This window comes from Cervus elaphus, chromosome 4 (assembly GCF_910594005.1).
Source record: "Cervus elaphus chromosome 4, mCerEla1.1, whole genome shotgun sequence".
NCBI classification, from domain to species: Eukaryota; Metazoa; Chordata; class Mammalia; order Artiodactyla; family Cervidae; genus Cervus; species Cervus elaphus.
Window position 1 is genome coordinate 49,045,950 of NC_057818.1, and position 25,950 is coordinate 49,071,899.

Genomic DNA, 25,950 nt, shown 5'->3' on the forward strand with positions numbered 1-25,950 from the left:
ATGTTTAAAACCTCTGTATGATGGAAGTGGCCACACGTTCTTCTGAACAATGGCCTGCCGCCCTCCTCACGGCCCCGCCCCAGCTTCAGCAGTTATCTGTCACCACAGGGCTTTTTTGTCTGTACCCCACCCCCACCTCCCTGATTCTTTGGAGGCAGTTCTTTTTTTTTTTTTTTTTGAGGCAGTTCTTAAACATCGTATACTGCAACCATAAATATCTCAGATTTTTTGCATATAAGAGATAAGGAGTCTTTAAACACACCCACACACACGTGATACCATGGTCACAGGAGAAAAAGAACCAATACTTTCTTAATAGCCTTGCATTTCCCCAACTGTCTCACCATCGTTTTTTCCAATGTGTGTGTTTGACTTGGCATCCGGACAAGGTCTGCTCTGCGTTTGGTCGACAGGTCCCTGAAGTCTTCTGTCGTCTGTAGGCGCTTTCCTGTGCCCGCTGATTGGGTCATTGATCTATCAAAAACCCTGATCCTCTGTCCTCTGGAGTTTCCCACGGTCCGGATCTCACCGAGGCATCCTCGTGGTATCATTTCACGTGTTCCTCTGTCCCTTGTGCTTCCTGTATGTTGGGCCTTAGGTTTAGAGGCGCGATTGGATTCTGGTTCCGCCACTTCATAGATGGTGCTCTGTAGGAACATCAGGCCAACCTTCATGTCTGGGTGACTATTTTAAAGTAATTTCTTTTTTTTTTTTTTGCAAGTGAGTGGATTGAAATGGAAATTCTTAAGTCGCTCTTAGTAAGGCTGGTATGCAGTACAGCAGAACGTGGCAGGAGGGAACCGAAGGTCTGAGGTTCAGAACGACTGGGGTCTGGGAGCAAAGGGCTGTGTATGAGCCCCTGGCTTCCAGTGAGCCTTCTTCACGAACCGTAGCTGTGGGCTCCTGCTCTTCTGGGACCAGAGGCCCCCAGCTGAGAGCCATCCCTCACCCCCACCCTCATTCTTCACCCTCCCCTGATGCTTATCTTTAGGGGCTCCTGCCCCAACTCTGCCCTTGGCCAGCTGGGCCCCCCGGGAAGCTTTCCCGTCCCCCCACCTGCTTCCTCCCCCTTAACATAACGTGATGGGGCAGGGCGACTGCACCTCCGGGAGGGCTGTGGTCAGGAGGCCTGGACTCCAGAAGCGGCTGTTCTTCTGCATTTAGTGTAGACTCTCTCTGACCTCAGCCACGCCACTCTCCCCTCACACCCTCCCTCCCTTCCTGCCACACAGGCCTCCTGGACCAGCCTCAGGCATTCTGGAACATGCCAGACAGGCTTCAGTCCTCAGGCCTTTGCAGTTGTGGTTCCTTCTACCCTGAAAGCATTTCCCTAGGTTCCCCACGTGGCTCCCTCACTTCCCCTGCTCCTGCTCAGGGACACCTACCCCCCTAGACACCCTGTCCCCCACACATACACCGTGTTCTGTCCCCTCTCCCTCATGTCATGTACTTTTTTGTTTACTTTTATGTTATCTTATCTCCCTCACTCACTAGCATGTCATCTCCGGGAAGAAGGGACTGTCTTATTCGCTGTGTCCCCAGTTCCTAACACAATGCCTGGCATAGAATTGTTGAGTGCGTGACCGAACGAGAGCGTAAACATGGTTAAGTGAGTGGACTCTGGCCTGGGTCAGACCTGCCATGGAATCCTGCTTCTTTTTGTTTTTTTAATTTATTTTTAACTGAAGAATAATTGCTTTACAACATTGTGTTGGTTTCTGTGTGTGTGTTAGTCGCTCAGTCGTGTCCGACTCTTTGCAACCCCATGGACTGCAGCCCGCCAGGCTCCTCTGACTGTGGCATTCTCCAGGCAAGAATTCCCTCCTCCAGGGGGATCTTGCTGACCCAGGGAACCGGGGTCTCCTGCATTGTAGGTGGATTCTCGACCATCTGAGCCACCAGGGAAGCCCTGGTTTCTGCCATACATCAACATGAATCGGTCGTAGATATACGTACGTCCCTTCCCTCTTGAACCTCCCACCCCATCCCACCACTCTCGGTTGTCACAGAGCACCGGTGTGAGCGCCCTGTGTCATACAACAAATCCCCGCTGTCTGTTTTACATGTGGTGATGTCTGTATCTGTGCTGCTCTGTCAATTCATCCCCCTCTCTCCTTCCCCCACTGTGTCCCCAAGTCTGTTCTTAGTGTCTGTATCTCCCTTGCTGCCCTGCACATAGGTTCATCAGTACCATCTTTCTAGACTCCATATATACATCTTAATGTACAATATTTGTTTTTCTCTTTCTGACTTCAGACAGGGAGTCCTGGTTCTCCTACATGCTGTGTGACCTTGGGCTGGCCCCTCCCCTCTCTGAGCCTCACTTTCCTCCTCCGCAACACGGGGGTGTTCCCAGCACCCTGCTCACTGCCTTGTTTTGCACTACGGTGGTGCCCGCGTACATTAGACTTTGCAGCTGGCCTCAGCGGCATCCCGTGTCTCCAGTCCAGGGCACAGGTGAGCCAGCCAGGGCTGTCCCTCCTCTGGGGACTCTACCACATCTTAACTAACTCCTTCCACTCTGGGTGACTGACTGAGGCACCCGGGGCAGGCCAGGGCAGGGATACCATGGATGGATCTGTCCCAGTCGCCAGAAAGACTCCACGGGAAGTGTCATCCAGGCAGGATACCAGAGTGCTGGGGACGTGGCGAGAACTGGGTGTTAGGGCCGAACCTGAGTCCGGCTGCCTCCAGGCCTTTGTCTCCTTTGCAGGAAACAGGCCCAGAGTTGCGAGGGACCAAGGAAAGCCCCTGCTCTGATCACAGGACCAGTTACAACGTTGCAGGGGAGAGAGAATGTGTGTGTGTGTGTGTGTGTGTGTGTGTGTGTGTGTTAGAGACAGATGGACAGAGAGAGAGCGAAAGAGACTGTGTGTGGACGAATGTGTGTGTGTGTGTGTGTGTGTGTGTGTTAGAGACAGATGGACAGAGAGAGAGCGAAAGAGACTGTGTGTGGACACCAGCAGGTATGGAGGAAGCTTCCAGCTCTCAGAATTGCTACCACTTGTGTTTTCTGCACCGGAGTAGAAAATATGACACATGTACAGAAAACTATATAGAACCTCCCTTTTCAGTCTAGTGAGTTATTATAAAGCACATGCCCCTTCTAAGGACCGCCCAGATCAAGAAGACCAGCACTGCCAGCACCCTGAAAGCCCCCTCCTTCGTGTGCTCTTCCCAGCATTATCAAATAAATTCTACCCTCTTTTCTTCCTTTCAGTCGCGGCCTCTCTGTTTGTGAATTATGAAAGATTTTAGTTGCCTTCAAGAGATAGAGAGCCACCTGATGGCCTCCCTTGGACGTGTTGCCCAACTAAGAGAGGAAACACACTTGCCGCAGTTAGAGTCCCCGGGGTCCCCTTCCGCAGGTACCCCGGCCTCGCTGTGATTCCTCGTTGCTTCCCTGGACAGTATCCCATATCGTATCGTGCTGCAGGTTTGAAAACTGGATGTAAATGGTTCCCTGCTCAGCTGCAGCTTGCTCTCAGTATTGTGCTCTGGAGACTTCTCTAGCGATGAAGTCGCCTGCCGGTAGGAATGCTCCGAAGCACGTGTCAGAGGGAAGCCCCTCCCCACAGCCAGATGAAAGCAGCCCTGCCCTGGGGGAGCCGCAGGAGGGCGCTTGGGGGCTCCTCTTGGCTCCCCACCCTCCCCCCTCCCCCGCCCCACTCCTGAGTTTGACACCACTGCAGGAGACATAAGAGACTCAGGTTTGATCCCTGGGCTGGGAAGATCCCCTGGAGGAGGGCATGGTGACCCACTCCAGTGTTCCTGCCTGGAGACTCCCATGGGCAGAGAAGCCTGGCGGGCTGCAGTTCATGGGGTCACAGAGACTTGGCACACACAGGCACGCGTCCAGTGAAGGTGGGCACTCCTCTCCATGGAGGGCACTGCCGGCTTCCCAGGCTGATAAATGGGATTCAGTTACGGGCCCTTGACATGGAAGAGGCCTTCCCGGATGCCTGTTAGGTGGGAAGGGGGTTCTGGTACCATTCTGGGTGTGTCAGTTTCACAGAAGGGGCCTTCCGTGGAGCAGGGTGAGACCCCCCCCGACGTGGGAATGGACTGGGGACTAGGGAGGAGGAAGCAGAGTCTCTTCCCCTGCCCCCCCCCCCCCCCCCCGCCCCTTGGCTTCCCCCTTCAGCTGGTCTCATCCAGCCTTTCCTGGAGAAACCTTGTGCATAGTGATCGTATCAAAAGCTCTGATCTGGAGGCGTGGGTTTGCGTCCCAGCTCTGCGACCTGCTAGCTGGGTGACCGTGGGCTCGTAGCTCCTCCCTCATCCCTCCTCCACCACCACCTCCGGCGGCCTCAGTTTCCCCATTTGTAATATGGGGTTGTTATGAAGGTTATTTTATCCGTGTAAAGCTCTCAAAACAGACCTAGCACATAGAGATCTCTTAACAAGTGTTAGCTGTCAGTGTGATTGTCAGTGCCTCTCACTCTTGCTCTTCGTAGAAAATCAGTGCGCTGCTCCTCTGACCTGTCTCCCCACCAAGACCCTGCCCTCACGTCTAGTGATAGAAACAGACACGGCACCAGGCAGTGACAGCCCCAGAGTGACCTTGAGGAAAGCACAGGCCCCAGTGTCATGGCTTGGGTGGGGGAAGCCCCGAGGACTGAGACAAGCCCTGGCTCCAGCCTGGGAAACCAGGGAAGGCTTCCTGGAGGAGGAGACGTCGGAGCTGAGGGCTGTAAGAGGAGTCCGTGTTTGGAAGCCTGTGTGTTCAAAGGGAAATGAATAGCATGTTCTAAGGTGGGAAAGGGCCTGGCATTTTTAATAAATTATTAGTAGTCATGTATGGATGTGAAAGTCGGACCATAAAGAAGGCTGAGCGCCGAAAAATTGATGCTTTCGAACTGTGTTGCAAAGAAGACTTCTTGAGAGTCCCTTGGACAGCAAGGATATCAAATCAGTCAGTCCTAAAGGAAATCAACCCTGAATATTCATTGGAAGGATTGAATGCTGAAGCTGAAGCTCCAATACTTTGGCCAGCTGATGTGAAGAGCCAGCTCATTGGAAAAGACCCTAATGATGGGAAAGACTGAGGGCAAGAGAAGGGGGTGACAGAGGATAAGATGGTTGGATGGCATCACTGACTCAATGGACATGAGTTTGAGCAAACTCCAGGAAATGATGAAGGACAGGAAAGCCTGGCATGCTGCAGTCCATGGTGTCACAAAGAGTCAGACATGATTTAGAGACTGAACGACAATATTAGTATTTTTCATGAAGCTTTTCATTTTGAGATCATTGTGCTTTAATCTGGAGGTGTGAGAAATAACACAGGGAGAGCCCCTGTACCCTTTAGCCAGCTCCCTCCAATAGTAACATTTTGCAAAATTAGAATCAGTACAAGATCACAACCAGGATGTTGTCATAGATACAGTCAGGATGGAGAACACTCCATCACAAGGATCCCCCATGCACTTTTTATAGCCATATCCCACCCCTGCTCTGTCCCTCACCCAAGGCAGCCACTCATCTATTTGTTCCCCATTTTTATAATTCTGTCATTTCAACAGTATTATGTAAATAAGATGGTACTGTACATAACCTTTGGGGGTTAGCATTTTTTTCACTCAGCGTAATTCTCTGGAGATTCATCCAGGTTGTTGCCTGTGTCAATAGTTTGTTCCTTTTTCTTGCTAAGTAGTGGATGTGCCATAGTTTATTGAACCATTCACCCACTGAGGGACATCTGGGGTGTTTCCAGTTTTTGGCTGTTAGAAATGAAGCTGCTGTTAACAATCTCATACAGGTTTTTGTGTGAATGTAAATTTTCATTTTTTCTGGGACAGAGACCCAGAAGTGCAGCTGCTGGTGTGTAGGTGGATGCGAGTTTAAAGAAACTGCCAAACATGGTTGTACAACTTGACATCCCCACCAGCAGTGAATGGGCGATCGATTTCTCTGCATCCTTGCCAGCATTTGGTGTTATCACTATTTTTTATTTTAGCTATTCTAATGAGCATGTAATGATAATTCTCTGTGGCTTTAGTTTGCATTTCTCTAATGGCTAATGCTGTCAGACATCCTTTCATGAGCCTATCTGCCATCTGTGTATCCTCACTGGTGAATCATCCTCATGTCTTCTGCCCATTTGCTAATTTCATTGTTTGGGTTTTTTTACTGTTGAGCATTGAGAATCCTTTATGTCTTTGAAATATTAGTCCTTTGTGAGGTGTGTGGTTTGCAAATATTTTCCCCCAGTCTGTTACTTTTTATATTCTTTACATGGACTTTTGCAGACCAGAAGTTCTTAATTAAAAAAAAAAAATTTTGTTATTATTTTTTAAATTTTGGCTGCTCTGGGTCTTCGTTGAAGCACACAGGCTTTTCTCTAGTATGGGACACAGGGGTTTCTCCCATCCAAGTACTAACCAGGCCCGACCCTGCTTAGCTTCCGAGACCAGATGAGATCGGGTGCATGCAGGGTGGTATGGCCTTAGACTAGGGGCTTCTCTACTTGTAGGCTTCTCTTTGTAAAACATAGGCTCTAGAGCGCAAGGCTCAGTAGTTGTGACATGTGGCCTCTAGTTGTGGTGGTTGGGCTTAATTGCCCCACAGCGTATAGGATCTTAGTTCCCCAACCAGGGATCGAACCCATGTTCCCTTCACTGGAAGGCGGATTCTTAACCACTGGACCACCGGGAAAATCCACCAGAAGTTTTTAATTTTGATGAGTTCTACTTTATTAATTTTTCCTTTTATGGGTCATGCTTTTGGTATCCAGTCTAAGAAGTCTGTGCTTAGCCCTAGATCTTGAAGATGTGTTGGTTTGTTTTCTAAAAGCTTTGTTAAGGTTTGTGTAAGTGCAAAGTTCAGATGGAGGTTCATTTTTTTAGCATATGGTTGTCCCATTGTTCCAGTACTGTTTGCTGAAAATGCTGTTTTTCCTCCATTGAATTGCTTATAGTTCTTTGTCAAAAATAAGTTACAACAATGAAATACAGCTTCACACCTACCAGGATGGCTATTATCTAAAAAAAAAAAAAGAAAGAAAACTAACATGTTGGTGAGGAGATAGAGAAATTGGAGCCCTCATGGATTGCTATTGGAGATGCAAAATGGTGCAGCTGCTGTGGGAAACAGTTTGGTCGTTTCTCAAAAGGTTAAATATAGAGCTACCATATGACCCAGCAATTCGACTCCTAGAAACATATCCAAAGAATTGAAAGCAGAGACTTGAACAGATATTTGTATACTTTAATGTTCATAGTTGCTTTATTCACAATAGCTTAAAAGTGGAAACAACCCAGGTGTCCAGCAGATGAATGGATAAACAAAATTTGGTGTATGCATCCAGTGGAATATTATTCAGCCATAAAAAGGAATGGGATTTACATGCATTTTTACGTGTAAATTTACATGCATTTTTACATGGGGTTTACATTCCAAATGTATGTTAACTCCTACGAAATGAATGGACCTTGAAACATTATGCTTAGTGAAATAAGCCACACATAGGAAAGATATTGTGAGTCCACCTATATATTCCACATAGAACAGGCAGATTCACAGAGAAAGAAAGTAGAATAGGGGTTACCAGGGGCTGGGGGGAAGGTGGGAGTGGTGAGCTAGCATTCATGGGTACAGAGTCTTTGCTGGGGATGATGAAAAGGTTTGGAGCATGAGTCATGGTGGTGGTTATACGACATTGTGAATGTATTCAATGCCACTGTAGTTTATATTTTAGGATTAAGGTTGGTTAAAGTCATAGATAGATATGTAATAGTAACTGTCATGTCTGACTCTTTGCTACCCTAAGGACTGTAGCCAGCCAGGCTCCTCTGTCCATGGTATTCTCTGGGCAAGAATAGTGGAGTGGGTAGCCATTTTCTTCTCCAGGGATCTTCCTGACCCAGGGATCAAACCTGGGTCTCCTGCATTGCAGGCAGATTCTTTATCGTCTGAGCCACCAGGGAAGTCATTATGTATACTGTATAGGCGGCAGTGACCAAAACCATCCCCAAGGAAAAGAAATGCAAGAAGGCAAAGTGGTTGTCTGGGGAGGCCTTACAAATAGCTGAAAAAAAGAAGAGAAGCTAAAACCAAAGGAGAAAGGGAAAGATACACCAAACTGAATGCAGAATTCCAGAGACTCGCAAGGAGAGATAAGAAAGCCTTCTTAGTGATTAGTGCAAAAAAATTTTGCAAAACAATACAATGGGAAAAACTAGAGATCTCTTCAAAAAAATTAGAGATACCAAGGGAGCATTTCTTGCAAAGATGGGCACAATAAAGGATAGAAACAGTATGGACCTAACAGAAGCAGAAGATATTAAGAAGAGGTGGCAAGAATACACAGAACTATACAAAAAAGATCTTAATGACCTGGATAACCATGATAGTCACTTACCTAGAGCCAGACATCCTAGAGTGTGAAGTCAGGTGGACCTTATAGTAAGTACTACTACAAACAAAGCTAGTGGAGGTTATGGAATTCCAGCTGAGCTATTTCAGGTCCTCAAAGATGATGCTGTTAAAGTGCTGAGCTCAATATGTCAGCAAATTTGGAAAACTCAGCAGTGGCCACAGGATTGGAAAAGGTCAGTTTTCAGTCCAATCCCAAAGAGGGGCAGTGCCAAAGAATGTTTCAACTACCATACAATTGTGCTCATTTCACATGCTAGCAAGGTAATGCTCAAAATCCTTCAAGTTAGGCTTTAGCAGTGTGTGAACCGAGAAATTCCAGATGTACGAGCTGGGTTTAGAAAAGGCAGAGGAACCAGAGATCAGATTGCCGACACCCATTGGATCATAGAGTATGTATGTGCTCAGTCACTCAGTCGTGTCTGACTCTTTGCGACCCCGCGGACTGGAGCCCGCCAGGCTCCTCTGTCCATGGGGATTCTTCAGGCAAGAATACTTGAGTGGGTTGCCATGCCCTCCTCCATGGGATCTTCCCAACCCAGGGATTGAACCCAGGTCTCCCACATTGTGGGTGGCTTCTTCACTGTCTAAGCCACCAGGGAAGCCCTTGGATCATAGAGAAAGCAAGGGAAATGCAGAAAAACATCTACTTCTGCCTCATTGACTACGCTAAAGCCTTTGACTGTGTGGATCACAACAAACTGGAAAATTCTTAAAGAGATGGAAATACCAGACCACCTTACTTGTCTCCTGAGAAACCTGTATGCGGGTCAAGAAGCCAAAGTTAAAGCTGGACATGGAACAATGGAGTGGTTCAAAATTGAAAAAGGAGTACGACACGGCTGTATGTTGTTACCCTGCTTATTTAACTTATGTATAACATCATGCGAAATGCCAGGCTGGATGAATCACAAGCTGGAATCAAGATTGCTGGGAGAAATATCAACAGCCTCAGATATGCAGATGATACCACTCTAATGGCAGAAAGCGAAGAGGAACATAAGAGCCTCTTGATAAGGGTGAAAGAGGAGAGTGAAAAAGCTGGCTTAAAACTCAGCATTCAAAAAATTAAAATCACGGTATCTGGTCCATCACTTCATGGCAAATAGATGGGGAAAAGTGGAAACAGTGATAGATTTTATTTTCTTGGGCTCCAAAATCACTGCGGATAATGACTGCAGCCATGAAATTAGAAGACGCTTGCTCCTTGGAAAGAAAGCTATGATAAACCTAGACAGTGTATTAAAAAGCAGAGACATCACTTTGCTGACAAAGGTCCATATAGTCAAAGCTATGGTTTATCCAGTAGTCATGGATAGATGTGAGAGTTGGACCATCGAAGAATTGATGCTTTCAAATTGTGGTGCTGGAGAAGATTCTTGAGAGTCCCTTGGACTGCAGGGAGATCAAACCACTGAATCCTAAAGGAAATCAGTCCTGAATATTCATTAGAAGGACTGTTGTGAAGTTGAAGTTCCACTACTTTGGCCACCTGATTCAAAGAGCCAACTCATCAGAAAAGATGCTAATACTGAGAAAGATTGAAGGCAGGAGGAGAGGGGAGTGACAGAGGATGAACTGGTTGGATAGCATCACCACTCAACGCACATGAGTTTGAGCAAACTCTGGGGAATAGTGAAGGACAGGAAGGCCTGGCGTGCTGCAGTCCATGGGGTCACAAAAAGTTGGACACAACTTAGCAACTGAAGAACAGACAAGGTGTATTTTACCACAATGAAAAAAAAAATCAGTGTTTTAAAAACCAGTTGAGTGTATTTGTTTGGGTCTTTGGATTCTCTGTTCCATTCACTGACCTCTGTGTTTTTTCCCCACTGTGTTGATTACTGTGGTTGTACCCCAGGCCTGACAATCTGTGGAAGTGAGTCTTCGGGCTTTATTCATCTCTTTCACAAATGAGTAGTTCTGAGGCCTGGCATTTTTGGAGCCGCTCTGATGCACCCTTGTGTGAAAGACGGCAGTGTGACCTACCAACTTTCAGAGTCACCCTTGGCGCCTGCCTTGCCCTCGGCCCCCACATCTGACTCATCGACAGGAGTTGCATGTTGTGGGCAGACACTCCTCTGGTCTGGAGCCCTCCCTCCATTCCAGGCCGTGGCCGCCTTCACCAGTTGCCCAGAGCAGTGCTTCGGTCTCGTCACCTGTCCCCACATCCACTCGGGCCCCCTTCCTCCCGTCCTCAAACACAGCAGCCAGAGTTATGTCTTCCAGATGCGGGCCATCCTCAGCGCTTGCCTTGGCTCCCCTGGTGGCCTGGCTCCTGCCCTGCCCCACTGTGCTCCCATCCCTCCAGCCCCTGCTCAGCTGGAATTTCACGTTTCACTGGGCGGTCCAGGACTGTGAGCCCCAGGGGGCAGGGACCATGCTGCACCCCTGCCCCAGCCTGGACGGCACATGCTGGACACGTGTTCTGTTCCTGTTGACAAAATACAGGAAGGAATGCGAGATGGAACCCATGATTGGGGATGGTGGTGGAGAGATGAGGCTGGAGAGGTGGGAAGAGCTGGTGTAGGTTTACACAAGGTCTTGACAGAAAAACAGAAAAATAGGCAAAGGCTTTTTTTTTTTTTTGGCCACGCTGTGTGGCATGTGGAAATTTAGTTCCCCAACCAGGGATTGAACCCCCTGTAGTGGAAGTGTGGAGTCTTAACCACTGGACTACCAGGGAAGTCCCAAAATCAACCTTTTTTTCTTTTTTCTTTTTTTCATTTTTGTCTACGTCATGCGGCATGTAGGAGGCAAAGGCTTTGAAGAGACTGTTAGCAGAAAAGGAGTTCTGGTAACTTTTACAGATTTAAAAGGATGCTCAATTACTAAGTGCATGCGTGTCAGTCACTAAATTCTGTCTGACTCTTTGTGACCCATGAACTGTAGTCTACCAGACTCTTCTGTCCATGGGATATCCCAGGCAAGAATATTGGAGTAGGTTGCCGTTTCCTTCTCCAGGGGTTCTTCCCGACTCAGGGATCGAACCCTAGTCTCTCACGTTGGCAGGCAGATTCTTCCCAGGTGCTGAGCCATCTGGGAAGCCGGCAATTACTAAGTACCAAGAGGCGAATGTAAACAAGGCCAAGAGGGGCCAGACTTCACCTGTCTGAGTGGGGAAGATGGCAGGGTGTGACAGCTCCCTGGGCATGAGGCCAAGGGAAGGGCTGAGTGCAGCAGCTTGGCGGTGCTGCGCTTTGCCCAGCAGTCCTTCTGGTAGGCCCTTGGCCCAGAGACATGCTGGCACACCTGTGGAGTGACTCCCGCCCGTGGTTTTCACCGCTGCACCATGTGTAAGAGCAAATGACTGGAAGCCACTGACCTGGCCCCGTGGGGACTGGCTCGAGGCATTGTGGCCCTTCCACGCAGCTGCTGAAGCAGCAGGACTGTGCTTTGCAGAGAGGGAAGCCTGCAAAGATCATTAGACATAGCTATTTTTTTTTTTTCATTTAAAATCACAGTTAGCCTACATGTGGAAAGCGCATAAAGTTGAAATGTACAGTATGACCAATTACTTTAAGGGGAAGACCCACATTAACCCCTTCCTCCAGTTGAAGTAACAGATGGTGCCAAACGCCGCTCCCCCCACACCCCGCCCCGGTCCCTGGAGGCAGCCTCTTCCCTGACTTTTGAGGCAGTCGCTCCCTCCCTTTTCTCTTTGGTTTTGCTCCCTCTGTGTGCATCCCTAAGAAGCATATTTCATTTTACCTGGTTTTGAACTAGCATGTGTTGGGTTTTGTTTTGCTGCTTCTGCTTAATGTCATTTTTGATACCTGTCCACACATGGCTGTGGTTCACTCGTTCTCACCGTCGGGTGCTCTTGTGTGGGGCTAGTGGATCACACGGTTCATTATCCGCCTGCTGTGGGCGAGCATTCGTGTTGTTTCCAGTCTCTCGCCGATTCAGACGGCCGTGTGCGCCTCCCCATGTGTGTCCCTAGGGGCGGATCCGGGAGAGCACTTGCCAGGTCCCCAGCATGTCTTCACCTCCACTGGACACTGCCAAATGCCTCCTGGTGCCCGTGGTGCAGAGGAGCCAAGGAACGGTCTTGAGAAAAGCACAGTGCAGTTGTGTGTGTGGTGTGCTGCTGTTTATGATTTTTTTTTTTTTAAGTTCAAAAGCACCTGTGTGTGCATGTGCATGTGTGCACATACACACACACACAGGTATGCATAGGCTCTCAGAAAACAACAGAATCTCTAGTAGAGGTGACTCCACGGCTGAGCTGGGGCAAAGCAGGAGAGCGCCAACCCGTCAATGTTTACCCTTCGGTGCTACTGACTTTTGAACTATGTTCCATATTATAAAGAGACAGAGACTGAGACAGAGAGAAGGGAGAGAAGGGGAGGGGAGAGATGAAGCCTAAATATGGCAGAACTTGACGGTTGAGAATCTGAGTGATGGATCTTATGCGGGTTTGTTAGTTTAGTCTATCTTTTGGAGTATGTTTTAAAGCTTTTATTTTGAAGATCTGTTCTGGTATGAGAGATTCTTTTTCTTTTTTCTCCCTTTGGCTGTGCCGGGTATTTAGCTGTAGCATGCAGGCTTTTAGTTTCGATACGCAGTCTCTAGTTCCCTAACCAGGAATCGAACCAGTGTCCCCCTGCATTGGGAGGATGGAGTCTTAACCACTGGACCACCAGGGAAGTCCCTGTGAGAGGTTCTTGAATGGACCTCTCCTTGCCCCTGAGGCCTGTCCCCAGGAGGACCCCTTGTCTCCAGTGAGACTTCCTTTTGGAGGAGGGGTGCTCCCCTCCTTCCCCCCCCTCCCCTGTCCCTTCCCGTGGGACCTAGTTTCCCTGGCTGGTCAGACCTACCCAGTCCTGACCGCCTCCCTCACCAGAGCCCAAACCAGCCGGTCCGGTTTGGGGACCCGCCCCATTTGGCTCCTGTCTGGGTGGCTGCCTGACAGGTGCTCCACTGTGCCGGGGGAGGGGGTAGCCTGGGACCTGGGGAGGGGGCCCCGAGACCTGCCCTGCGGTGGCCCCAGGCTCAGCTGGAAGCCCCTGGCTTAGTGAGCAGGTGGTGAACAGAAGGGGTAGATGGGGTTTCCAGGCCAGTCAGGCCTCCTGGTCCACGTGACAAGATGGCCTGATAAAGTACCCGCCCACTTAGGGCAGTGGTTAGCTAAAAGGACTTCATGCGTGCTAGGAGCACGCCCCGGCCCAGAGGAAGTTCTCCAGAAAGTCAGGCTACTTATTTTCAGAAGGGTTAATTACATCCCGGCCAGCCAGCCAGCATGGCACACAGAAGTCCCGGCCCTCTCCACTTTCTCTCTCCCCATTGCCATGGTCCCCGTCTTCCAGCCCCCCTCACACCTAGACATGGCAGTGGCGGCAGGGGTTTCACCGTGATCTCCCCTGGGGAGCCTGCAAGTCAAGTTCCTCCTGATGGGCAAGGGGGGCTGAGCAGGAGCGCCCTGGGCACTGTGCCCTCTGGAGCTCTTGCTGGAATCGCAGCCTGGGTGTCAGGGGACACAGCAAGCCCCAGATCTCCCGCCACCCTTCTCATCAGAGAGGCCGCTCATGCCCCATCACCCTGTCCCGCCCCACAGCCCTGGCCAGTGTTTCACACCTAACTGGCCTGGCAGCCCCTCTCAGACGTGCAGCCCTGGGCTGTGTAGCCCCTGCTCCCCTGGCACCTCGCCTGGCCAGGACGTGAGACGGGGGCGTGCCTGTGTGGTGGGAGACCGATCCTGCCCCTGCCGGAGCAAGGGCAGTGGTTGGGTCCCCTCCCTCCACGGGGACAGTTGTGGGCCACGTGGCCCAGGCTTTCCAGGCTCAGCCCCGCCTCCCGCCGCCCCGCCCTCCGCCCTACCCGTCCCCGGGGTTAGAGCCACAGCCAAGCTCAACTCCTGCCAGGGCAGGGCCGAGTTGCCAGCCGCTGCCAGGGCGGCTGGGGCGCAGAGCCCAGCCGGCTCTCCTTGGTGGGCCAGGGGAACCCCTTGATCCCGGCTCCCGGCTCGGTTTCAGCTGGGAGCCCCCTGTCTGCTGGCCTGCCCCACTGCCGGCAGCCCAGGCCCGAGGGAGGGCCAAGGATGGTGGAGGTGAGCTGGCCCCGGCCTCAGGGAGGAGGGGGAGGGCAGTCACCTGAGCACATGCTGGCGAGGGGCCACACCTTTCTCGGGGCCGGGGGCGGGGTCGCCGTGTGTGTTTCTGCCTCGGAGACGGCAGGTGTCTGTCTGCTGGGACTTAGCGTAGGTCTCAGCACAGGTTCCCCCTCCACACACACACCCCCGGAGCGTCTCTGGGAGCGTGTTCTTGGGGTCTGGTTTGCGTGGAGGTGGTTCCGAGGGGTCACTGGGTGACCACGGACTTGGTGGTGTGTATGCCTGGGTCTGTGGTAGGTCTTGTTACCCACTGTGTGTGGATCCCGTGGTCTCCCTCTGTATCAGGAGGGCTCCTAGGTGGGTGGGGTCTTGGGGTCTGCCTTCCTAGGTGAGTCCAGCCATCACGCAGTGTCTGGGATTGTGTGTGTGCATGTGTGTGAGTGTGTTTGTAGGTGACAGCTTCCCCCAGGATCCTTGTATGCGTCTCTGGGTCTCTCCGGAGCCCTTGTATCTTTGGAATGTATGGCTCTTTACACTGTTTGTGAAGGGACTTCTGGGTCCTTAACTTCTTGGGGTCTCGACCGTGGGTCCCCAGTGTTGCGACCCTCTGTTCTCAGGGCTTCCTCTGAGCCAGGGTCCTCTTAAGACTGTCCCCACCTTCTCCCACTCTGACGGCCGCACAGTTGGCTCCGGCCACCTGCTGGGCCCGCGTTCCGAGGCCGGAGCTGAGGCTCAGGGCGGGCTGGCCCTTCCTGTGCCCAGGCTCCCGCTGTCCCGTCTCGGGGCTTTGCCGTGTGACCAGAGTGTGTGTCCTGTGGTGTGGGGTTGTGTGGCTGGATGCCCTTCCTGGCGTCTGTGTCAGCTTATGTGCGCTGGGGAGCGACCTCATGTGCTCTGTATCTTGCGGGCTGGGGTGTCTGTGTGGGAGGGGGAAGGACTGAGGTTAGGGGGGCCGGGGAGGCCTCTGGAGCCCCTTTTCTGCCTCCCGCCCCCTCCCTCCTTCCTGCCCCCCCTCGGGGGAGGAATGAATGAAGTCTTGATCTGGTTTCTCCAGTCTTGGGGGCTTGCACACACTCAGGTTTGTTACGGCATCCATTCCCCTCCCCGGGGCTGAGGGGCTCCAACAGAGCCCTTGGTGTCTGTGCCCCGTGGAGCCTGACCGGGGGACAGGGGGCCACCCCTGGGGCTGCCACAGGAGCTGCCTGGCCCCCCGGGGGGCTCGGAGCACCACAGGGTAAGGGAAGCACCGTCTGGTCATTCAGCCACATTCTCTGAGCTGTGCCCCGACCTGTGCTGGGCAGGGTGGCCGAGATGGCCCCAGGGCCTGTCCTCCGGGGGGACACAGTCTAGCGGGAGAGGCAGACCTGCCCTCAGAACATAATGAGGGCCCGTTACGCTCCCCCGTCCCAGCCCTGGAGAAGGAAAGTCTTAACAGAGACAGTAGCACTGGCACACCTGCTCTGGGGATCCTCTTTCCTTCATCTCTTCCTTTGTTGGCTCGGAAACAACAGCAGCGCTGATAACCGCAGCCAGCCTGTAGTAGTAAGGACCCACTTGGCGCCAGGCACTGTTCTGAACGCTTTGCCAGATCATCTCTTTCGATCATTCAAACACCCTCTGGGGATAGAGGGACCATCATGACCCTCAGTTTGCAGACAAGGACACGGGGGCCCAGAGTCACGAGCTCTCGGCCCACAGCCTGACGGTGGTGGAGCGGCCACAAGCCTGGGTGTCTGCTCTTCCTCACCAGCTACCCTTGAAGTCCTTGTCAGCAGAGGCCTTCGGTGTGGCCGGAACACAGAGCAGGCTGCCCCTCGCTCCCCGCACAGCCGACTCCAGGCCCTGCTCCCCCAGGCCAAGGTGGCCCCGGATCTGTGTCTTTTTGTGGGATTTCACCCCTCATGGGAACTCACGAGTCTCTGGCAGCATACCCCCTGTGTGATGTGCCTCTGGCCGAGATTTACTGCCACTTGCTCAAATTCCCCGCCTAGGCTGCGTGGTGGGAGGGCCTGGGAGAGTGGGCTCACAGCCGGGCACCTCTTGTGTTTGGAACAAACGCCAGGTTATTTGCTAAATAGCCAGACTCAGACTCTAAAGAGGCCCAGTTCCTTTGCAGGCGTCAAGGTCAGACTCCCAGGCGGTGTGGACAGGGCTGGGGGACTCCTGTCTCACCCTCTGCCCTGCTCCTCCTGGGGTCCAGCCTCATCACCGCGGCAGTGGCATCACTGAGTCACAGCACAGCTGTTAGCGATGCCTGCTGTGTGCCAGGCCCCCTGGCTGCCAGGGGTTCAGCGAGAACAAGACAGAGGCCCCTGTTCTTGGGGAGCCACCGCTCCTCTGCTGGGGGGCAGGGGCCGGAGGCAGGACCTGTGGTCAGCCGGTGTATAAAATGCCGGATGGTAATAAATGCCACGAAGAAGTATAAAGCTGGGGTGCAGATTTTGTCAGGGGGTCAGGGAATGTGCTTGCACTGACCTGATGGTCGAGGAAAGGTGAGCCGTGCGGCTGTGGGCCGAGGGAGCAGTGGGTACCAAGGCCCTGAGGCTGGAGCAAGCTCTGTGTGTCCTGGACTGGGAAGGGGCTCGTGTGGGGAGGAGGTGAGGCCCCAGGGTGGGCGGGACCCTGCTCCGTCCTAGTGGGGAGTCTTACCCCCCGGTGGAGGGTTTTGTTTAACCTTTCTTCAGATTCCCTCCTAACCACGTGGCTTTCCTGATCTTGGTTCTGGTCATCCGAGGCCGAATTGTCTCTTGTAAGTGTTCTCGTCCCGTAAACCTCTAGGTCCTGCATCTGGAGCAGAAGTTTAGGCAGGAGCCGGGGTTGCTGGGAGGCAGGAGGCTAAGGGGGCAGCGACAGGTCTTCTCCAGGGCGGGCAGAGTGGACACTTTGGTGCCCCAGCGCTGGGCAGCCCTGTCAGGGACTTCCCATCTCTGGGCTTCAGTTTCCTAGTTTGGGAAACAGGAGAGGAGAGGTCTCTCCACCCGCCCACCCAGGAACCGCCTGGAGGGTTTAGCATGGTCAGAGTCAGCGCTGAAACACGTGTGTCCCTTCCACCCACCCAGTAACCACACAGGGCAGAACCCTGTTGCTGGGATCCAGCGGTAACAGCTGGAACACGTTTCCTGCCCACTCCGAGCCACCAACTTAGTGGGGAGACAACTGACACGCCTGTGAGCATGTGACACGTTAGGTGATGCTAAGGGGCGGGAGAGAACGGACTGGGTGCCAGGCTCTGGGGGATGCGGCAATGGGCAAGACCAGACCAGGCCCCCAACCCCGAAAAGCTCACGCTCCAGCTGCTACAGAAGCTGCCCACTCCTCCCGCCTCCACAGGCCCCACGTGTCCCGCCCACCCTCTTCTCCTGCTGGCCTCACGCGTCCTCCTCCTCCGGGCCTCCCCGCTCCTGCCCTGCTCACAGCCCTCCTGCGGCTCTCAGGTAAGAGCTGAGTCCTCCCCGTGGCCCTCCTCCCTCACCCCGCGCCCCCCCGCCCCGCCCGCCCCGGCCACTCGGTCTCCACTCTGCTCTCTGGCCTCCAGACCTTCGCGCTGGCTGTTCTCGCAGCCGGGGTCCTCCTCCCCCGGGGCCCCGCTCCTCTCCCCACCCAGGTCCCTGCTCTAACATCACCTCCTCTGCGAGGCCCTCCCTGACCGCTGCACTGAAGGTCCCCACGTCCCCTCACCCTCCACACCCAGCTGACCCCTGCTCTTTCTCTCCTCAGCACTCACCATCTGACTCACTAGCTGGCTTTCTGGTGTATCTTGCCGTGAGCCATCTCCTTTCCCCTCAAATGTGAGCTTGGCAAGGGCAGGGACATCCCCGGCTCCCCTGGCCTCTGCTGAGGGCCCTGCCCCGGGCCTGGCAGAGCTCAGCTGTCACCCGACAAGGATGATGGCGGGTGGGTGTGATGGGCCCTTTGTGGGGAGAGCAGGTGTCTACCAAGGAGAGGGCTTGGGCACATGTCCGTCCCAAAGCTTGAGGCAGGGTCTGGGGACAGGGTACCTGAGGATTCCCTGCAAGGACTAGGCAGGAGGAGAATGGGGGGCCGGGCACGTGGATGGGCAGCAAGGGCTGAGCAGAGGTGTGAGGGGGAATGGTGTGGGGCCTCAGGGGGCCGTGAGAGCCTGCGGGGGCTGCCAAGGTGAGCCAGACCCCCCTCCAGCGTCAGAGCACAGCGCAGGGAGGCAGGCAGCCAAGGGGCTTCTGGAGCCAGGGGGTGCAGATGATGGCAGGAGGGTGAGGGGGCCGGTGAGCGCCTTTCCATCGCCCGCTTCCTGCTCGAGTGACTAGGAAAGGGTGGCCGTGGCCCCTGCCGCGTCCTCTGCTCGGGCCCCAGGGCCCTGGCCGAGTCAGCACCCCCCATTGCCCGGTGGGGTGGGGGCAGTTTTATTCAGGGCTGCAGGCAGGGCAAGAGGAAAGGAAGCCTGCGCACACACGCACACGTGTACACACGCACTTCCGAGCGCGGTCACACTCGCGACCTGGCTTCTCCCCGGGCACGCGTTTCCTTGGTGTGGGGAGCTGCAGCGTGGTGCCGTTTTTTCTCATGGAAGGTCAGCGGGCAGAGCCTGGGAGCGCAGGGGGTGACTGGAAAATGGGAAGGTTTTGCTCGGACAGGTTGGAAACTGCCCATCCCACATGTGAAATCACTCACAAGTTTGTTTTTTTTTTTTTTTAATTGAACATTTTAGAGTAGGATAAACGTGTGTCTGCATTGGGGGAGCAAACTGAGCTTTGGGCGTCTCTGCCCGGGCCGGTGGCTGCAAGCTGCGCCCCATCCTCCCGTGTTCCACGTCTTCACCCTCCGCCTCTGGGTTCCAGGCCTTTCTCCGCCAGAGAGAGACCCTGGGCAGAGCCTGAGGTGTCTGAGCAGGGGTGCCCTGTAGCGTGTTCAGGTGAATGTGTTCATTCACCAGATGTTCCTCAACTGCCTGCCACGCCGCGCTGTAGGCATTGGGGTACAGTGGGGAGCTCGACAGAGATCAGGCCCTGCTCCCCTGGAGGAGCTGACATTCTCGTAGGAGCAGACACCAAAGAATCACCCACACACACAGAGTTACGTGGTGAGTGCAGTGGGGAAGAATAAAGCCGGGAGGGCACTGAAGGCGTGAGGACAGGAGCAGGGACATTCATGCGTAGACTTGGGTGGAGACAGAGAGGGAGGGAGGGAGCTATGTGGAGATCAGTGAGAAGAGAGTTGGTGGGGGCCAGCTGCCAGAACAAAGGCCCTGAAGCGGGGCATGTCCAGGGTGTGAAGAACAGTGAAGAGGCCGAGGTGGCTGGGGCAGAGGGGGCCAGGGGGCCTGTGGGAGGAGAGCTGACTGGCCGATCATGCAAGACCTCCTGGGCCACGGGCCAGAGTTTAAGGATGTTGACTCTGTGGTGGAGCAACTGTCTTCCATGCCCACCTCTGCTTGGTGACCGTAGCAAGAGGTTTCACCTTTGTGAGCCTCAGTTTCCACATCTGCGCAATGGAAGTGAGGTCAGCCACTCCACAGAAGTCCTGGGGAGGCAGTGAGCTCAGCATCGGCGTCTCTGCAGGCTCAGGGTCCCCCACAGTGGTGGAGGTGGTGGTGTGAGTCATGGGGCTGAGCCGCAGTAAACCACATTTGGTGGCCGGCACTGGCTCCTGGACTGCTTTTCTCGCTGCAGACGGACGTGCCGAAGGCCTGTGGAATAGGCAGGGGAGGAGCCCCGGGGGTGGAGAGTGGCGGTGGTGGGTCCTGTTTATGCTGCCTCCCACCTACCGCTGGGGGCCTGGGCAGGTAGGAGGAGGAGGGACCCTCTCCGCCAGGACGGGGCAGGGCAGGAGAGAAAAAGCAATGTGGACAGAGGAAGGGGAAGGAGGGAGGAAGGGACAGAGACCAGGGACAGTCTTGGAGCTGATGACGATAATGACACAGAAGCACACCCACAGCACAGGCGAGTCTCCAACTGCCTGGGTTCAAATCCTAGGGTTCCCCTCGCTGGGCCTCAGTCTTCCTACCTGTGAATTGGGGGTGATGGGCATGCCTGTCTCCCAGGTTAGGGGCGAGGGTGGAATGCGATTAGATACAGAGCAGGCCCCGGGCACATATGTGTCTCCAGAGATGCGGCTGCTGTCATTCCGAGAACTGGCAGGGCCCGGGCTCAGGTTAGACCAGCCTGGTGTCTTGAGTCCACTCTGCGTCCCAAGCTGTGTGTGACCTGGGCCAGCGGGTGCCCGCTCTGTGCCTTATCTTCCTTGTCTGTGACACAAGGCCCAAGTTGGCCCCTTCCTCCGGGGTCAGGCCTGCAGATTCCGGGTCAAGTGCTTAGCAGAGGGGCCGGCAGGACCGGTGCTGCTGTCACGGTGACTGATGTCTACCATCCGCTCTCTTGTTGTGCGCGCCAGCCCTGGGGCCAGGCCATCGTGCTGGGTTCTCTGTGACTGCTTGCAGTACCTGGAAGCAGGTACTGTCTCGGTCCTCTTTTAATAGAAGAGGAAACTGAGGCACAGAGCTGCTGGCCCAGGGCCACGCGGCATGCTTCCACCGTGGGTTGGCTCAGCCTCCCAGCAGAGCCTGCCTCCGGGCTCTGGGCCGTCTGACTCCTGAGTTCTGGGCTTGCCTGGGAACCCAGCGCCCACTCCTTGACACCCCGCTGCTCCTGGCCAGGCCCCTCCCTTCACATGTAGCAGTTCCTCTCTTTCCCCTCTGTGGCCCCTGTAAAGTCAGGAGCTTGGGGACTGATGGAGGGGTCAGGGAGCCAGCGGTGAGAGCTGCCCTGGGGTGGGGCTCCCGCCTGGCCACTATAAACACGGCCAGTTCCTCTGTTTGTCCTGCCCTCTGTGCAGCGCCCAGAGGGAAGGGGTGGCCCCAGGCAAATATCCGGAGGTGTGCCCCTCTCTCCCCATCCTCTGCAGTCACCCGCCGCGGGGGGCGGGGGCTGGGGGGCCTGGGGGCTCACGGGTGAGCATTCTGGTTTGGCTGCCCCCTCTAACAGGCTGCCTCCTGCCCACCCCATCTGGATGCTAAGCTCCTCCCTCTCCCGGATTTAGTGAGGGGTCATGCGGCTAATCCTGTCCTGCAGAGGGCTCGGAGCTGACTTGGGGCCCGCAGGCTGCGGGCTGGGGGGCAGGGATGGGCAGGCAGAGTGGGAGAGGCTGAGGTGAGGAGTGAGGCTGGGCCTGAAGCCAGGCGGGGGCAAATCTGGGCAGACAATGAGGAGGCAGTGGGACCAAGGCGGGCAGGTGAGGGGGGCGCACGTCTGGGCAGATGGGGGAGAGTCGGGGTGTAGGGGCCAGGAGAGGAGCTGGAGCTGCAAGAGAGGTGAGGGCAGAGAAGCCTGGAGGGAGAACGGGGTCGATCAGGGTCCCCGAGGCCTGGGAGGGTGGAATGGACAGTGTTCTGGGGGCTGGAATGGGGGAGCTGCATTGAAGGGGCTCCCAGCTTGGTGGGGGTAGAGGAGGGGCTGGGGCAGAGGGCGCCCCCACCCTGGCCAGGTCTGTTTCCCTGGCGGAGCCCCCTGCTGGCCAGGAGGCCCAGGCCAGTTGAGACAGGTTGGCTGCTTGGGTCCCCACCCGCCTACCACTGGGCTCCCGCCACCAAACCGGTTCTCCTGGACGGCTGCCCACCGACAGTCCCACCTCTGGGCTGGGGATGGCGGCCTCTCCGCCCTCACGCCCTGCTCCCGCGGGAAAGAAGCCGGAAGGACGACCAGGGGCCGCCGGGGCCGCATCGCGGATCCGCTCACGAGCGTCCTCACCGGGTCACGAGACTGACCACACTGGGGCCAGCCCCGCCCGGGCACCGTGCCAGGTGCTAAGGAGCCAGCCCTGAGCCAGACAGAAATCCCCACCCAGCACACTTCCCCTTGTCCTTCGGGTCTTAGTTCACACGAGCCCGTTGCTGGGAAGCCTCCCGTATCCCCACCCCGCCATCCCTCCAGGCTGGGTCTGGCCCTCTGTGACCCCAGCCCCGACCATTCTGGGCCATCAGAGGCTGTCTGGGTCACCACTCTGTCCCTCACACCGACCAGCACAAGGCTGGGCACAAAGAAGTAAGTTGCTGATGGATGGGTGGATGAGTAAGCAAAGGATGTTTTCTTCCCACTTTACAGATGAGTGACCCGAAGCCCCAAGAGGAGACATCACCCGCCCAAGGGTGCTTCTAGCACAGCCAGCAACGAAGCAGGTCTGTGGGGCTCCCGGGGCGCGTGTGTGGGACCAGGGCTGGGGGCACAGCACCTGGGCCCTGACACGGCCGGGAGTCATCCTCATCGTCAGAAGAGCAGACGCCGACTGGGTCCTCCCTCCATGCTCTGCACCGAGCCCTGCTCAGTAATTAACTCATTAATCCTCCCGGCAGCCCCACAGGGGTCAAGCCGAGGCACAGACAGGCTAAGTCACTTGCCCAGGGTCACACAGTAGGTGGCAGAGAGAGATTTGTACTCTGGCCATCTGGGTTCCCTGCCCTTCATGTCTCTGGCCCCCGCCGTGGGACTCCACCATTCCGCGTGTCCCCTTCAGCCCCTTTGGTTTTTAAATTCAGCTTTCATAGGTTCAGGAAGACCCCCTGGAGAAGGGCATGGGTACCCACTCCAGTATTCTTGCCTGGAGAATTCCATGGACAGAGGAGCCTGGCGGGCTGCAGTCCACGGGGTCACAAAGGGTTGGACTGAGCGACTTTCACTTTCATTGAGCGTTTACTGCTGCTGTGCTGGTACTGTTGTGAGTACCGGCCTGGAGGCCACAGGCCCTAAAGACGGGGGCAGTTTAATCTATTAGGATCCTTCAGTAAGTGGGTCTTGCCCCACTCTGTGAGGAACTTGCCTCCTCCAAGCCTCAGTCTCCTCATCTGTAAAGTGGGAGTGTATTAGTGAGGCTGCCTAGGAGCCACGTATCGGACAGGGACTTGGTAACCATGTGTTGAACCAGTAACCAGAGGTGTGTGCTGTTTCCAGCCCACAGTCCAGGCTGAGAAAGCAGGCACAGAAGTGGCAGGCCTTAGGCACCAGTCACAGAGCACATACTGTGTGTTGGGCGTGGGGCTGAGACACCAGGAAACTGGGCAGATGAGACCGGGCCCATATCACTGAGAGTCGTGATGGGCGTTGTAAACACTGAACTATAAGCACAAGACTGTGTGTGTTAGTCACCCAGTCGAGTTCAATTCTTTGTGACCCCATGGACTGTAGCCCACCAAGCTCCTCTGTCCGTGGAATTCTCCAGGCAGGTACACTGGGGCAGGTAGCCGTTCCCTTCTGCAGGGCATCTGCCTGACCCAGGGATCGAACCCAGGTGCCCCGCATTACGGGCAGATTCTTTACCATCTGAGCCACCAGGGGGGCCCAAACATAAAACTGAGCAGCAGTTTCCAGAAGTTAAACATGCTGTGAGCTGGGATGGAAGGATGGGGGTCCTGGGGCAAACATTCAGGAGAGGAGTCACCAGTGACTGGCTCCTGAAGCGGGAGGGAGTCAGGTGTCAGGCCCCACAGAGGGAACCGCCATGGCAGAGGCCCTGAGGTTCGGAAGCCAGTGTGAGCCAGAAGAGCTGAGGGCAGAGAAGTCCTTCACAGGGAGTGCTCGCCTTTCTACCTGAGTGGGGTGGGGCCGCCAGCGGGCTCCGAGCCAGGGGCCTGACTCGAGTGTTCACAGGGTCCGTCGGCAGCAGGTGGGGTACAGGCTGTGGAAAGGGTGGGGGAGTGGGGAGGAAGGAGGATGGAGGATGGAGGAGAAGCAGCAGGTTCTGGCGAGCCGCCCCCTTCCGCAGGCCTGCCGGCCGGAGCCCCAGCCTACACCCTCTCCACGCGGAGAGCCTGGCGCCATGTTCGGGAAGAAGAAGAAGCGGGTCGAGATCTCGGCGCCGTCTAACTTCGAGCACCGCGTGCACACGGGCTTCGACCAGCATGAGCAGAAGTTCACAGGGCTGCCCCGCCAGTGGCAGAGCCTGATCGAGGAGTCGGCTCGCCGGCCCAAGCCCCTCATCGACCCTGCCTGCATCACCTCCATCCAGCCTGGGGCCCCCAAGGTATGCCGGCACCCACCACTGCCTCTCCTGACCTGCGCCGACCCCCATGGGGTGACCCCAGCCCTCAGCCCCACACTTGACCCTCCCTTGCTGACCACCAAACAGACACACCCCAACCACACCCCCCATCCTCACCTCACCCATCCACCACTGATCCCTCACCTGGCACCAGCACCAACCCACCTTCCCTTCCTGAGAAGCCCCCGCCGACCTTGACCCTCTGACGGTCCCCCACGCCAGCCCCAAGTCGTTCATCTGTCCTGAGCCCTGTGCTTCTGTCCCCAGGACCACAGACTCGTCCTGGGTCTTGACAGGCCTCCCATCGCAGGCAGAGGGGCAGACCAGTTCCCACGTGGTGACCGCCCCAGTGGTCAGGGCTGGGCCAGGAAAGGCCGGAGGGGCCGTCTGACCCAGCCCCAGGGTCCAGGCCAGTTTCCTGGAGTCAGGGTCACCTGAGCTGAGCCCTGAGGGCGGAGGCCAAGGAGGAGTCATTCAGGCAGATGGTGGAGGGCCAGGGCTTGTGGTGGAGGAAGCAGCCCGCGTGAAGCATCGGGGGCGGAGAGAGGGGGCGGTTTGTTTTTTCCCTGACATCTTAAGCAAACAGTGCCGAGCTGGGATTTGAATCGAGGTCCATTTCTAAGGCCCATGCCCTTAACCCCATTCCTGCCTCCATAGTCTTGGCCCCCGGGCGTGGCCTGTGGTGAGGCTGGTCTGGGGGCAGGGGTGTGGCCCCCGCAGCCTGCGAAGCCGGCCTCGGAGCACAGACTTTACCCGAAGGGCAGTGGGAACCAGGAAGGGCAGCCTGGGTTGTTCCAAGGGGTGGGGGTGGGTGGCTGGTCAGCAGGCCCGGGGCTGATTCATGCTCGCTGGTGCCCAGCCCTGCCCAGCCCAGCCTGGCGGGAGGAGCCCCAGGCCAACGCTTTCCTCCAGGGTCTCCCACTGAGGTGTTTGTGCGCCCCAGGCAGGGGACTTGGGATCCTTTGAATTCTTTGCCACTACCTAGAAAAGCAAGACTTTACATCCAAGTCTCTGTTTCTGCCTTCTGGTGAATCGGCCGGGGCCACTGGAGAGGCAGCCGCCTGCGCAGGCAGAGTGCCGGCTCTTCTGGGCCCGCTGGCCCCACCCGGCCCACCTCGGTCCCACCCGCTGCCAGGCTCTGTGTCTGCATGCCTGCTGGTTATGCCCTCATTCAGGCACTTCGTAAAAATCCTCCCCAAACCCCCAGGGATTCCTGACCTCTTACTCCAGCACCAAAGCCTGAGCAGGTGTCTGTCTCCCTTGTTTCACTGGGCGCCTGGGGCAAGACCAGGCTGCCCTACTAGCAGCCAGGGTCCAGGAGAGGCAGGGAGCAGGGGCTGCAGGCCACGGACAGCCGTACACAGGCATCACGTCCGCTGGTTCTAAGTGCTCTAGAGAAGAGGAAAGCAAGAGAGCGGAATAGGGAGGGTTCGAGGCTGGCACTTTAGACCACAGAAAATCAAGGGGGGTCTGCAGCAGAGATCTGAAGGGGGCCGTGCACTGGGGAGGGGAGCCCC

At 55.5% G+C, this 25,950-nt stretch overlaps 1 protein-coding gene across 8 annotated transcripts in view; it reads left to right on the plus strand.

Moving 5' to 3' along the window:
- The window catches only part of PAK4 (p21 (RAC1) activated kinase 4), a 47,740-nt gene that overhangs the window by 14,239 nt on the left and 7,551 nt on the right, over positions 1 to 25,950 (plus strand). For 5 of the 8 annotated variants that reach the window (XM_043894956.1, XM_043894964.1, XM_043894962.1 and 2 more), the window contains exons 2-3: positions 22,504 to 22,577; positions 24,158 to 24,415. In XM_043894956.1, coding sequence (XP_043750891.1) covers positions 24,212 to 24,415 — 204 coding nt within the window. In that variant the 5' untranslated portion in view covers positions 22,504 to 22,577; positions 24,158 to 24,211. Of the gene's footprint in view, positions 1 to 14,207; positions 14,426 to 17,758; positions 17,863 to 22,503; positions 22,578 to 24,157; positions 24,416 to 25,950 lie in introns of those variants that run through there. The other 3 variants (XM_043894959.1, XM_043894958.1, XM_043894957.1) reach the window with 3 other exon arrangements.